A 13,035-nucleotide genomic window follows, 5' to 3' on the forward strand; every position below is an offset into this window, starting at 1 on the left:
GCAGGAACAAACCCCAGCCGTGTGGTGTCATTTTCCCCGTCCCTAGGGATTCCAGCCGGCAGTACCGGAGCGCGGCGCACGGCTCCCCGGGCTTGCACCAAGGCGGGCCCCCCGGCCTTCCCCGGGGTCCGAGGGCTGTCGGTTTCCACGTGCCCCAGCTGGGGGTAAACCGGGGAAGACCTCGGTACCTAGCTGAAATAGACAGGTACACAACAGCCGGTATCATCTCTTTCACCGACGGGTAAAGAGAGGCGCAAGAGACAGGGTTCGATTTCCCCAAGAGATGCCCCTGGATTGGAGAAGTTTCAAATTAATGAATAATTTTTACTAATCCTTTCACAGGTGCCAAGCACCTGCAGTTCCCACAAGACAGTGCTTAATTCCTCTTGGAAACCAGGGTCTACACAGAAGCTCCAATGAAACAGAGACATTTTGGCTTAAGGAAGTCAGAACTGGGCCAAAATGCACCATTTTTCACCTCTAGGTCAATGCCCCATTCATCACGTGCTGATGCATGTTTACCCTGAGAGGCTTTTGAACAGGATGAACTGGATAGGGCCCAGCAAAACAAACCCACATTGTACAGTGCATTCAAAAAATATTTAATAAATCTTTAAAGGGCAAGGCAAGCAACCTACCACAGCCAGGTAACATATTGAGAAAGTTTTTATTAGAAGGTATATTTCTGCCAAAATAAATAGTTACATTTTCTTCAGCAAAACATTAGAAAAAAAAAAGAAACAAGAGAGAAAAAGCATTAACAATTTAATACTGAACTTTTAAAGTGACTGTGAACACTACTTAGTGACATTGCCTTGTAAATACATGACTGGTGTATGCTATTGCTGGTCTAGTTGCTGCTCGGACATCAGTAATTTCCACAGGATCTCCACATGCATTGTGTGCTTCTCGGTCTTCTCAAACTCAGTGACAGCAGCAGAGTCCCAGGACACATTTAGCTCAAAGAGCTGCTTTAGATGCTGTTTTCCAGAGCAAGAGAAAACCCCGGAAGAAAAAGGGTTTTATTTCAAAGTTACATTTCTATGTCTTCTGTTTGGAACTAGAGGTTTCCCCTCCCTGTGCAGGAAGGCTGACGTGGATCCGCACAGCGAGATGGATGCATTTAGAGACTGCCCTAGTGGAGCTGCCTGCAGATTGGAAACAGGGCAATGTCCCACCAGTAGGCAAGGGGAAGGAGGGAGAGGAGAGGGGAACAAGTATTGCTGCATTCAGAAAGGCAGACATCGCAGAGGGCAGGCAGGCCAGAGCCCACTGTAAAGGCACAGGGTGTGTTTGGCACAAATGAACTGGCTGACGTGGCAGCCAGGTGAGGTGGTCCATCTCTCGTTGATTTAAGGGGAAGAAGGAAACAAAGCTTGAAAAAACCCTGTTGGCAAGGCCCTCTGACTTTGGCAATGCTCAGCCCTGCCACCCACCACATCTAGCATGTGTTTAGCAGAAATGGACCCCTAAGGGAAACACACACATAGAGTTTCAGCTATCTTTCCCACAACCGCTTTGGTGAAAGTGAGAGCTCTTCTCTCAGAGGAAGGAGTGAATTACTAGACTAATTTTTAAAAGTGGACAAAAACACTGGGGAATATACAATAAGTACTAGGGACACCCCAGTGCTAGCAAACAGCAGATCCTCTTCTGTTCTCTGGTCTGAGTCTTGTAGATACACAGCCCTCCAAGAAGTCATGAGAAAACAGTTCCTAGGTCCTATAGACAGTGGTTAGAAGTGAAGTATTTTCTCCAATTCCTTAGCAAATCAGCTTGCAATAGTATTAACAGTAGGGCAGGCAGCAAACCAAACCCAGCATACCACACAATGCATTGTGGCTTACAGACCATGCCATAGGTACGGACTGTTGTGCACAACATAAAACTCTACAGTGTTGTACAGGTTAGGGGCTGGTTAGATGCACAAAAAGTTCACCTTAGCCTTGTTAAAAGCAGCAAGCAGTATCTGTGCCAAAGAAAGGAGAAAAAAAAGTGGATTCCTGAACGCACTGACCCTTTACGTGAAACAGTGGAAATGGCAAGGGTTGGGACTCTTGCAGAGTTCAAGTGAATGTTATAAGGACAATTGGACATGGACTGCAAGATGAACTTTTGGTCCAGGAACCTGACCTCTCAACCACCATATACTGGAGAGCAGACAGGCCCTGGCAGCTATCCACTGGGCTGCCCAGCCACACATTTTGCTGAAGAAGGGACTGACTGCTACAGACAATTACCTTGTTCCTATGAACTTCACAAGTACAGGCTGATGAGCAGCTGCTGCCCAGAAGATAATGCATGCCATGAGGTACATGTAGAACAAAGGCTTGAAGAATTCCAGTTAGCACTATCACAATAAACCCCTCCAGGTCCAACCCAGAACCTATCAAGAGGTTTCCAGGGATTTCAAAGAAGTGGAGTCTGATCTAGGCAAGGCAGCACTGCATATACAAAAAGCTATTCTTCAAAAGCAGCCACAGCCCTTTTTCTGCATCAGTGGGCTAGAAGATCTTCTCTACTTCATCCTTTGCAATCTGTGATGAACAAACAGCAAAAACTTCAAGCAAATGCATGAAACTTCTCTTAAGGAAGACGAGGGTAGTTTGGGGTATTTTTGACAGATCTGCAGTTCCTTTATCGGAGCTTAAATCTATAAAGCCAACACACTATCACACAATAGCCATTGCATCACTTGGGGAATAAACATAGGCAAAGAAAGCGTTAATACAGAGTGGTGCTTGCCCAGTATCCTTTCACACCCTGCAAATTAGCATAGGGAAAATGGGAGTTTCCTCCCTGAAGAGTTAGACCTTTATATTTAAAGCTGGCTTTGGTTTGTGGTTACAGTTTGAAGTGTACAAAAGCTTCTCTTTGAGAGGTTAATATAATAAAATAAATGACACACAAGGTGAAACACAGAATGAAACTCAGGCCTTTTACCAGGCATAGCAGTTAGTCTGTTGAAACGCATGGACCAGAACCAGCAAGCCTTCTGGATCAGAGCACTGGAAGACAGTGGCACCAGCCCAGTCAGTTCTGATGCAAGAGGAGAACAGAGGAAATCCAGGGGATAAGCGTGCCAAGCTGCAATTTCTTAGCTCACTGTTGCCAAGAGAATTTTGTTTCATAGTTTAGTGGTTTACATAATCACTCAGTGGTTTTACCAGTCCAGGAAGAAGGGATTAAAAAAAAAAAATATATATATATAGTTGCATCATTCTCTCCACCTGTATATTAACACAAACAAGGCAGAGTCAAAAGAGCAGCAGCTTCTAAGCACAAGATTTTCCTCATCCAGCTTTGCCCCTCACAGATGTTTTGTTTCTGGATGAAATGCACTCATTTCTTGCCATTAAATATCTGTATGTTCTTGCCAATTGCTCTGTGTGCATTAGGGACAAGAGATATGCATTTGGCAAACTAAGCATGTGCCATTCTCCCAAAGAAGGTAGCCCGAAGCAGTGGAAGAGAAGAAATCCTACAGCAAACCACAAAATAAACACCTTTTCTCAGTTCTCATTTTCACCAAATTCATTCTGTTCCCACTAACTGACAGTAGCTTGTTGCTGGTTCACTTCGATTAGTTATATCCATCTAGCAGTAAGCTTTTTCCACAAGCTTTACACAATCACAAGATTGACTTGTTTTATAATCCAATATTCCAATTCTGGTTTCAGAATCCTCCATTTTTTTTCCTCTTCCCATAGTGACTTCCCTGTTACATAATTGCATTAACTATGTGAACCTTAAGACTAAATCTGACTGCATAAGTGCAGACCTGCTTCATAAGCTATGGAGACCTTTGTGTTACATAGGTAAGTTACATCCAGGAAGGGCAGTGGGGTGATACTCTAAGTCACAAGTTCATATTTGCACTGGTGTCTCCTGGACAGTCAGTTAGCACCACATCTGCCCAGTCTATTCCCTCACAGATTGCAATGGCCACTACAGAAAACTCCCGATGCTTATCACAGTCTCCACCACAAACACTCAAACCCACACCCAGTGCACAATTGTGCTGGTAGGAAACAGCACCCACCACCTCACCCACGCTGCTCATGCAGATGTCATCGAGCAGATTCACTACTTTCTCCAGCTACTAGTAGAACTTCTGGTGTTATTTTCCCTTTCTAAATCAAAGGTGCAAAAGAGAGTCTATTATAAATCACTATTTCACCTATAGGCTATGTAATCAGCTTCCGATACCCTGTTCTGCTCCTGCTCCCCAGCAAAGACAGCATATGTTTGCTTTGGCCAGTTGTATACTGTTTGTGCTAGGAGAGGTAGAAGATGCCTCATGCAGCTAGGCACGGTGCAGAAAAAGATACTAGGAGCTGGCTTTGCATCACAGTGTGAGGACTTAAGCTTAAGTACATGCAATCCCCACAGGAAGCCACGTCTCACCCTGTGAAGAACACATGCTTCTGCATAGCAAGTCACAACCAGACCACTGCTGAGAAGGCAGTACCTTATAAGGCAGAGTCCTGCCCTGCTACAGACCCACTAGCTCTCATCTTTTAAGGGACAAGACAGACATAGCCAGTTCCAAGCAGGCTGCATGTGCGCCAACACTCCTAACTTCACTTCTGCTTCTCATCCTCCTGCTATTGACAGCTGCAGAGCTGTACCTGTGAGCCACAACATGAGACAGGCAAGCTGCGAGACTGGTATAGCTACAAGCCTACATCCTTCTCACTCCAAAGCCTCAATGTCCAAACTCTTCAAGCAAAAAATAGAGCCAAATCCCAGTTGGCAGGAGATCCATTCTGTATCACCCACTTCAATTTCCTTCAGCTGTATGGTCCCTTAAAGGGCAAAGCCTGACCCCTAGTCAGACAGCCACTTCCCTAGCACTTGCTGTGACACTCCACCACAAGCCTTTCAAAAATAACATGCCCTGCACTATCCTATCTCACCTTCCTACAAGCACTTCACATTGCTTCAGCTGCTAAGCTGATCCTGAGACAGTCAGGCTGAGCTCTTCCAGGGCAACCCCACACTAATTCCATTCACAGTGACAGGAATGGGGTCGGTCTCAAATTCAACATGTTTCCCTGAAAAAAAATCTAAGTTACTTCTTTAAAATAAGCTCAATGACTTAACACTCAGAGTTCAAGCTGCAGAAGTTCCATGAGGACAAAAATCAAAAAGGGAGAGACCATGACAACATGAATCAGGGTAAATACATAACTTTTCTATGTTTCTGCAGTCCCAGTGCAGTCTGCAGCAGGGCCAGCTCTGGCTTCCAGTGGGGATGCAGTTAAGGGGACAGAGGAAAGAACATGGCTTCAGCAAAGGAGAAAGTCAAGAGGAGATTTGGAAGCCGTGAGAAAAATTGGTTTGGGAAGAGACTACTTCATCTTTCAGGAGCACAAAGCGCTAAAGGATGTCAGATGATTTAAGAAAAAACAAGACTCATGCTCTAAAAAACTAAGGAAGCCAAAAGCTGTATGAATTTGAGAGCATCATCTACATCTTGATTATTTGGCGGTAAAAAGCCAATGGCAATTCAAAGTGCATTATTTGGGAGAGGCCAGCTGGGTTAGCATCAGCCTGGCCACAGGCAATGGCCAGGCCTCAACACAAGCCTACAGCAAGGTATCAGCCCATGTGTGCCTTTGATCACAAGGGATTCCTTGCCTGGCCCAGCGGGCAACACATGGCTACAGTCAATTCCACCAGTCTCCATCCTGGGGAAATCCCCTTTGCAGCATATTCATGAGCACAGGGCAGCCCTGCTGCTGAGAGATGAGACTGGTCCCACCCTACGTCCGCTCACCTTCCCACCACCCTCATCCTCTCACAGCAGCAGGCTCAGAAGAGTGGCAGGCACTCTTTTGCACAGTCTAGAGGTGGAAGCTTTATCTGAAACGCTTCCCAAGGGAAGAGAGAGGCCTGCATGTCCACGTTGATGCAGAGTAAGCCCAGCATGAGCTGGCGCTGGTACTCCTCCCACTTCATCATGACATCAGACAGGGAACGGTTGCTTCTCATCCACATAGGCAGTGCTTCACCACAAGCTGGTGCGGAAGAAACTGGCAGGCCTCTGGGGCCCTCCAAGCTCAAGGTGATAGTAAAGCCTGAAAAGCAAACACATGCAAAGAATCAGTACATGGGAAGACTTGAGCAGGTCACTAGACCAGAGGTCCAGAACCATAGAGCTACTTCGTTCTACCACTGACTGCATGATCTTAGTCAGAAGTCTCTCTGTGTGCCCGTTTTCCCCCTCACATCTCTTGATTATTCAGACCATGAGCTTTTGTGGGTAAGAATCACCCCCTTGTACTAGGATCTGAATCACAGCTGGGACCCTCTGCCAACTCCTGTAATACACAGTTTCCTATCCTCATCCAAGCAACGCAGTCTTGCCTCAGCCTCAAGCCATGGCCTACTGCAGGGAGTTCAGTTCAGAAGCACAGGCACACACACAGACCCAAACCACTACTCTGTCTCATTTGGAAACCCTCTGGTGTTTCCTGGTCCCCCTAGCTGCCTCTCCAACCCTAAACCAGGCCTAGATCTCAATGCAGAAAAGGTCATTTGAATGCAAGTACCCCTTGGAAGGAACTTTTAGGGGACCCAGGACCCAGTGAATGCCACACAGACAAGCACTTCTGTCTTCTACAGGGAACGTGGAATAAGCTAGCATATTGTTTTAATTAGACCTACATCTTCTGCCCTATTGCTATAGTAACAGCTTCATTACAGGGTCTGCCCTGTAATGGGAAGAAGGAAGGAGACCATGTGCTGAGTCTCTCCCAACAGTTAAAGAAGCCAAGAGACCATGGACCAGATTTGCATTTTGGGTTGGGCAGTAAATCCTTCTGGTCAATTTGTGCCTTACTTGCTCTGCACCAATGGAGTAGAGTCTGTAGAAGTCAAAGGTGGAAGGGGAAATGGAGGGCTCCTCCAGAATAGTGCTGTGGAAGAAAGCAGCCATACCTGGCTGAAAGATGGCTGCCCAGTTTCTTCTTGGCTTTCTTCACAAGATAGTTGCAGATTTCAGTCATCTGCTCTCTCATCCATCTAATATCCTCAGGGATATCTGGGAGCCATTCCAGCAACCTAGAAAGAGACAGGAGACAACCATTAGTTGGGCCACACAAAGGATAGGACAGAATTAAGGCCAGTTTTTTTCTCCTATCAATGGTTACTCATTATTTTTAGTGACAAATGCAGTAAGAGCCATTTACACTACCAGTCACAGAATTAAGGGGGAGAAGCTGTGAAGGATGAGAACAGCCCAGGAACTTATTCAGTACATTTTGTGTCTGCACCTTCCATATTTTTCATCCATTTTCAGATTTGAAAAGTGGGTTTCCCCAAGCCTGTCTATCACAAACCACCTCCTTCCAGAAACATTTCATAGGGTACTTTGTACTAAGAACAAGTCTGACAGACCTGTCTTCCCAGCCACGTAAGTGTAGAACTGGAAATCACTGGGACTACTATACCCCTTGCTCCAGAGGGGGAACCACCTCTTGTGAGGTTCCTACTTTCATCCCTGCACTCCCAGCTCAGAAGTCTCTCTCTAGGCTCCAAAATTTATCACCATTTTCTAGGGCAAGTTCCAGCACACAGCCATCTTCCTTCAAGCTGGAATTATTGGCGTAGCTAAATGACACATGAAGGTAAGAAGTTGTTTGGTTTTTTTTCATATGTCTGGTAAGCAGCAAGCAAGAACTCTTTCCTCTTAGAAAGCATTCTACTCCTTGTCCATTCATGCTCCGCCAGCTACATCAAACACTTGGTTGCACTGGGAAGAAAACCACTGAGGGAACCTGTTGAAGGCCTACCTGACAGTGAAGGAAACTGCAGACTCCAGAGGCAGCATATAGGGGACCATCATTGCTGTGGCCACACGTATAGGCAGCATGTTGGTGAAACCAGTCAAGAAACTACTTCTTTCAGCACAAGCCTCCAGAAGAGCTGAAGACAGAAAAGAACATGGCTGAATCCCCCCAATGGGACTATCACTTTCCTTGCCATACCCCAGAAGTTACCCAGCCTGACGCCTCTCCTCTCCACCTTCCACTTCTTCAGGAAGTCTTGCTCAGGGTAGTAATTCTCTGAGCACAGCTAAGACCAGCAGCTTTTAGCTTTATCAGACTCCCAAAGGAGTGAGCATCAAGATCCCCTCCTCTCCTTACCATGCAGAACACTGTCAAATGAGTCACCCTCTCTCAATTCATCCTCCATGGGGTAAGCCACAACTTTATCTGAGAATCCCCATCTCCATGTAACCATCAGCAGGTGCCACTTCAATCCCTAGGTATGGCCAAACCCAGCCACAAGCAATACCAACATCCCAATAATCCTCTGAAGTGAACCAGGCAGCACAGGAAGATTGCCTGCGCTCTCTCCCTTTGGATCATACCTTGGTTCAGTCTGGGAGGCAAGTGTTCAAAGATGTGCTCTTCAACAACAGCAAGGGCAGTATTGTCCTCTAGTTGGTCCTCAGCGTCTGCTTCTTCCTCTTTTTTCTCTTCGGGGGGGGGCTTCTATGGCAAGGAGAGGACGGGCAGGACTTGGACGATGAAGGAGACCTGAGAAAAGAAGTCATACCGTAAGGATGATACAAACTAGCTGCCCTGGCTTTTAGAGTGTTAGCTCTCCCTTCACCCTAACCCCCCTCAGACAGACAGACATCATACCCAGCCCCTTTAGCTTACATCTATTAGTAACGCTTACCACAACAAGTTAGAAACCTTGCTGCTTTAAGATCATCCTCTCTTTCCCCACCAGAAATTCTAACTTTTCCCCTTTAAGTACTGCAGGGTGCTGTTTGGCAGCGTTTTGTCACCATAATCTGCCAGTCACCAATCTTGCAGGTAAGGTTTCCCTCCTGCAGCTTAATCCACAGACACAGCCGCATGACTGCTCTTATCCCAGTAAGGTACACATCACAAAGCAAACAAATCTGCTTCATCTGCTATAAATTGACACTAGGTGGCATCAAACATACACTCAACCTATAACAGTTGGCGGCAGGAAAGTCCAGCACATAGAAGAGAGTGAAACAGTAGTGGAAAACTGCCAGGCACTGGGGGCTGCTGAGGGCATGCCTACACTCTGCACTGCTGTGCCACATTAGACATACCCTAGCTGCATATAAAAAGGAGCAGGGTATCTGCAGGAGGTTCAAATGGCACTGGTGCCTCACAATTCTGTTGGTGTAGCACTGAGCACATGCTAAGTAGCTTCAACACTCAGTTGTGCCAAAGCCACTGCTCTGGTATCAGAGTGCTTAGAGTCCTTCTGCGTTGCACTGGAAAGGTGTACACTACACCTCTGCTTCCTGAAGTGCTAAAATAGACTTATTAATGGAAATTCCGTGTTCTGATATCTGAGGCACAGCTCAATTCTGCCCTTCCACCTTTCATATGCACCATTGGCTATCCTCAAAGCCAAGCCACCAAGCCCGGCACAGAAGATGCAAGTCAGTGCACCCTACAAACATCCAGTGCCTTACCATTCTTCCTCAGGAAGTGCAGTGCATCCCGATAGCCCTGCTTGCACATATCCCGCAGCACCTGTGGACAGACAAAGGCAAGAACAAGTCATTTGGAGATTGTCTGGCTGAACCTAGCAAACACCCAGCTCATTGCTGGCTTTGGACAAATTCTCCTGACTCCTAAGCTACACCAAGGACAAATCTCATCCTTGCCAGCTCTTCCCATGTTTTGAGCAGGAATGGGAGGTATAACATGAATACATTGAATCACAGGATAAATCAGATTGGAAGGGACATCTGGAATCCTACCTAAGTACCAGTTTAGACTTGTAGCCACCTCATTTCCCCATCTAGAGTTGATGCTGCTGTGGGCAGCCTTCAGCAAGTCACTCTGACATGAAGCCCAGAATACTTCCCAGCAGATGCCAGGAATGGCCACTGCATTTGCAGATAAAGCCAGCTAAGGCTAGAGAGGGGGCAGGGAGAAACTTGTCCAAGTAATTCAGCACATGAATGCATGCTTATTATGCCCAAAAGCCAGGGCTATCTGAGGCTGCGTTTGCTCAGAAGCATGCAAAGCTGTTTGCAGTGCCACCTGCTCTACTGGCACTTTTTAGGAGATAGTCACTGGCTTCAGGCTGGCAGCTCCATCCTGACCTTAAAAAACTCAAGAGCACATTGGTTCCAATGGCTGATACAGCCTTGTTTACAAGTGAGCCTGACTTCCTGGCAAACACCACTCTAGAGCGAGCCACATGGGAATACTTTCCAAGCAACTGCTAGCACCTGAATTCCAGATGTCCCAGTAGCAAAAGAAAATCAAACGACCTATACAACCTTGTGCAGATGGTCAAGATTTGCCAAGTCAATGGGTTGATAATGTCAAGGTTAAAAAACAGACAAACAAGAGATAGAAAACTAACAGCTTCTGGAATCTTCTTCTGCTAAAGCACACAGTATAGCCAGTGCCTATCTACTGTCCCCAAGTTCTGGTGCTGCCAGAAAACTCACGTGAGGCTCTGGAGGAAACAGGGCCTTTGAGAGGCGGTAGAGGTTGCGAAGGTTGAACTGGATGCTTGTATTGGTGACTCTCAGCTCATGCATGTTTGTGGAACTGTCCCGTGGGCAGATATCACTCTCTCCTGAGAATGGAGACACTGTGATTGTGTTCTTCAGCTCATATCGTGGCAAGTTGTCAGAAATCCCTCCATCAACGTATCTCTGAAATCAAGACAAATGAACCACTCTTCATTCTCGTAACTGATCAAGCAGCTTTTTCATTCTGTGTCCCTGTTCATATTTGTGCCAACAACTTAGGAAGAGAATGGAGTACATCCACCAGCACTGGAGGAGTCAAAACCAGTGACAGCACAGCTGTGTTGTCTATAATACCCTTTTGGTATGTGCCTTTCTTGCTATGGTCAAATGTGTTGGTCACAAGTGTTTAATGAGAAATGCATATTCACTTGTGTGACTGCAGACTTACATCTGCTATGGGGTTTGGCTGCTGTCCAGTTAAAAAACATGACATGCCAACAACGACCTGCAGTGCAAATTAGCACTGATCTAAGCTGTCATACTGTGACATTGTGCCATTTTCCACTTGTGTTTAAAACAAATAAGCTCAGACACGGGTCCCCACTGGTGGACTAAACATAAATTAAGAGTTAAACTAAGAGTAAAACCAGCTGATTTGTTGCTAGTAGGCTTATCGAGCAGCAATCCCAACATATGCAATCTACTTGCTGTGGTGTGATAATAGTGTACAAGGGACTTGGGTTTTGCTCCTAACAGGTACTCTCTTATCAGAGAGCATTCTGTACTTACGTACCATAAAAACACTTGTGTTACCCTTGCAGGAAGGGCAGACAGGCAGACACCTCTTCAAGCAGCTGCTCTGAGCCTGGGAAACAGTTCATAGGCTCTTGGGCTGAAAGCAATCAAATTCAGCTATGGGAATCCAGCTCTCATCAAGGCAAGAGGGTCAGGGTGGACTGCACAGCGGGTTTCTCGGGGGCAAACTAAACCTTGGGGCTACCTCTGCTTACAGCCTACAGGTTCAAGGGAAATGGCTTGTGATTACAGTTTTAGGCTACAGCAGCACTAACTCATAGCATAGGGCATTTCATCTTCATGTCTGGCATTGTTCACCAAACACAGTATCAAGACAGACACGGTTAGTGACTCCTGCACCACCTGGGTTTGGGCAGTGAAGAAAGTGGAAGGATAGAATAGATTAAACTCAAGAAAAAGTACACCCTGTTGGAAACAGGAACACTCAGCTTACTTACAGAATGCTTTCTAGACAACAGAGGTGACAAAAATCAATTGAACCCTTGCCCCCTTTTAAAGTGGGCATCAGTTTTCCCTAAGCCAAAAGCAACCATAGCAACTGTCATTGTCATCATCTCCCCAAAGCTGTTCCACTGAATGCCAGACGAGGCACAGCTAGAGCTGGAGATGCATGGCTGAATCCCTCTGCAAGTGTGAGACCGTATCAGGCTGAGTGGGAAGAGGACAGAGCAAAGCAGGCAGCACGGTGCCAGACACCCACTTTGTTTAAAAAAGATGGAGCTGCGTTTTGGCCACTTACCTAAGACACCACTAGTTTTGCAGTAAGGATGCAGAAACATATCTTTCCCTGAGGGTGGCAGCATGAGTGAACGGATACCATTAGAAAGAAGGCTTAACTACAATAAGGCTGACGGTCAAAACCTTCTCACTGCGTGGAAATCTAGGAATACACATGCAGACCCTGCTCTCTGGTCCACCTCCCCAAGCAATGCTGATTACTATTCCTTGCTCAAGATCAGCCACCACTTCTTTGGATTTGCCTGAACCTCCAGTGACCCAAGACTAATAACTCTCCAACCTCCTGCAAAGCCCCTAACAGCACAGAGCCATGGGCTGGAGCACCCAGCTGCCTGCAGGCATGAGCAGAAGCAGCTTTTGGGGATGGTTCATGGACTGGGGTCAACTCTGGGGTGCCCAGTTCCATTCCCTTATCATGTCCTCCCCCTCACAGGGTCCCTCACTCACATGAACTGACAGCTAGCTTCTTGACCCTTGTTAGGGGTTCATCTCACCCATGTACTGCAGATACTTCACAGCTAGCACATGTGTTGACAGGTCAGTTATTGACCCTTCCATTTCTCGGTATTTGAGATTTCTTTTCTTCCCCCCCCCCCCCCCCATCTTCATCATCCACTCCACAGGGCTACCAGAGCTCAGAGAAGTGATCATTGGAAAAAGATTAGGAGGAAGGCAGAATATGGATTTTACACCTTGCACACAATCATGTTGCCTTGAAAATTTGTCCTCATGCCAGGCCTGTCAGTCTGTCCTGTGGCAAATACAGTCATCACAAGCATGCTAGGAATCATGCAGTCCTGTTTCAAAGCCTTTTTCCAGGCTCATACCCAACGTAATTTAACCTCTCCCCTCACCAGTCCCCCTTCAGAGACACAAAGGGCCATGATTTTCTGGGGAAGAGGTAGGAATTAATTTCCTCATCTCATACATTCCCTCCCCACCTTTCCCCATGAGGAATCCTGACATGAGAAGTCACCCTCTGTGTG

General features: G+C 46.5%; 1 protein-coding gene across 1 annotated transcript in view; it reads right to left on the bottom strand.

Moving 5' to 3' along the window:
• Positions 1 to 696: 696 nt before the first annotated feature.
• The window catches only part of PNPLA2 (patatin like domain 2, triacylglycerol lipase), a 30,745-nt gene continuing 18,406 nt past the window's right edge, over positions 697 to 13,035 (bottom strand). The window contains 8 exon segments of the mRNA XM_075712136.1: positions 697 to 6,048; positions 6,050 to 6,083; positions 6,946 to 7,068; positions 7,800 to 7,932; positions 8,381 to 8,498; positions 8,500 to 8,549; positions 9,476 to 9,536; positions 10,469 to 10,678. Coding sequence (XP_075568251.1) covers positions 5,818 to 6,048; positions 6,050 to 6,083; positions 6,946 to 7,068; positions 7,800 to 7,932; positions 8,381 to 8,498; positions 8,500 to 8,549; positions 9,476 to 9,536; positions 10,469 to 10,678 — 960 coding nt within the window. The 3' untranslated portion in view covers positions 697 to 5,817.

The sequence above is a fragment of the Pelecanus crispus genome, chromosome 6 (genome assembly GCF_030463565.1).
Source record: "Pelecanus crispus isolate bPelCri1 chromosome 6, bPelCri1.pri, whole genome shotgun sequence".
Taxonomy (NCBI): domain Eukaryota; kingdom Metazoa; phylum Chordata; class Aves; order Pelecaniformes; family Pelecanidae; genus Pelecanus; species Pelecanus crispus.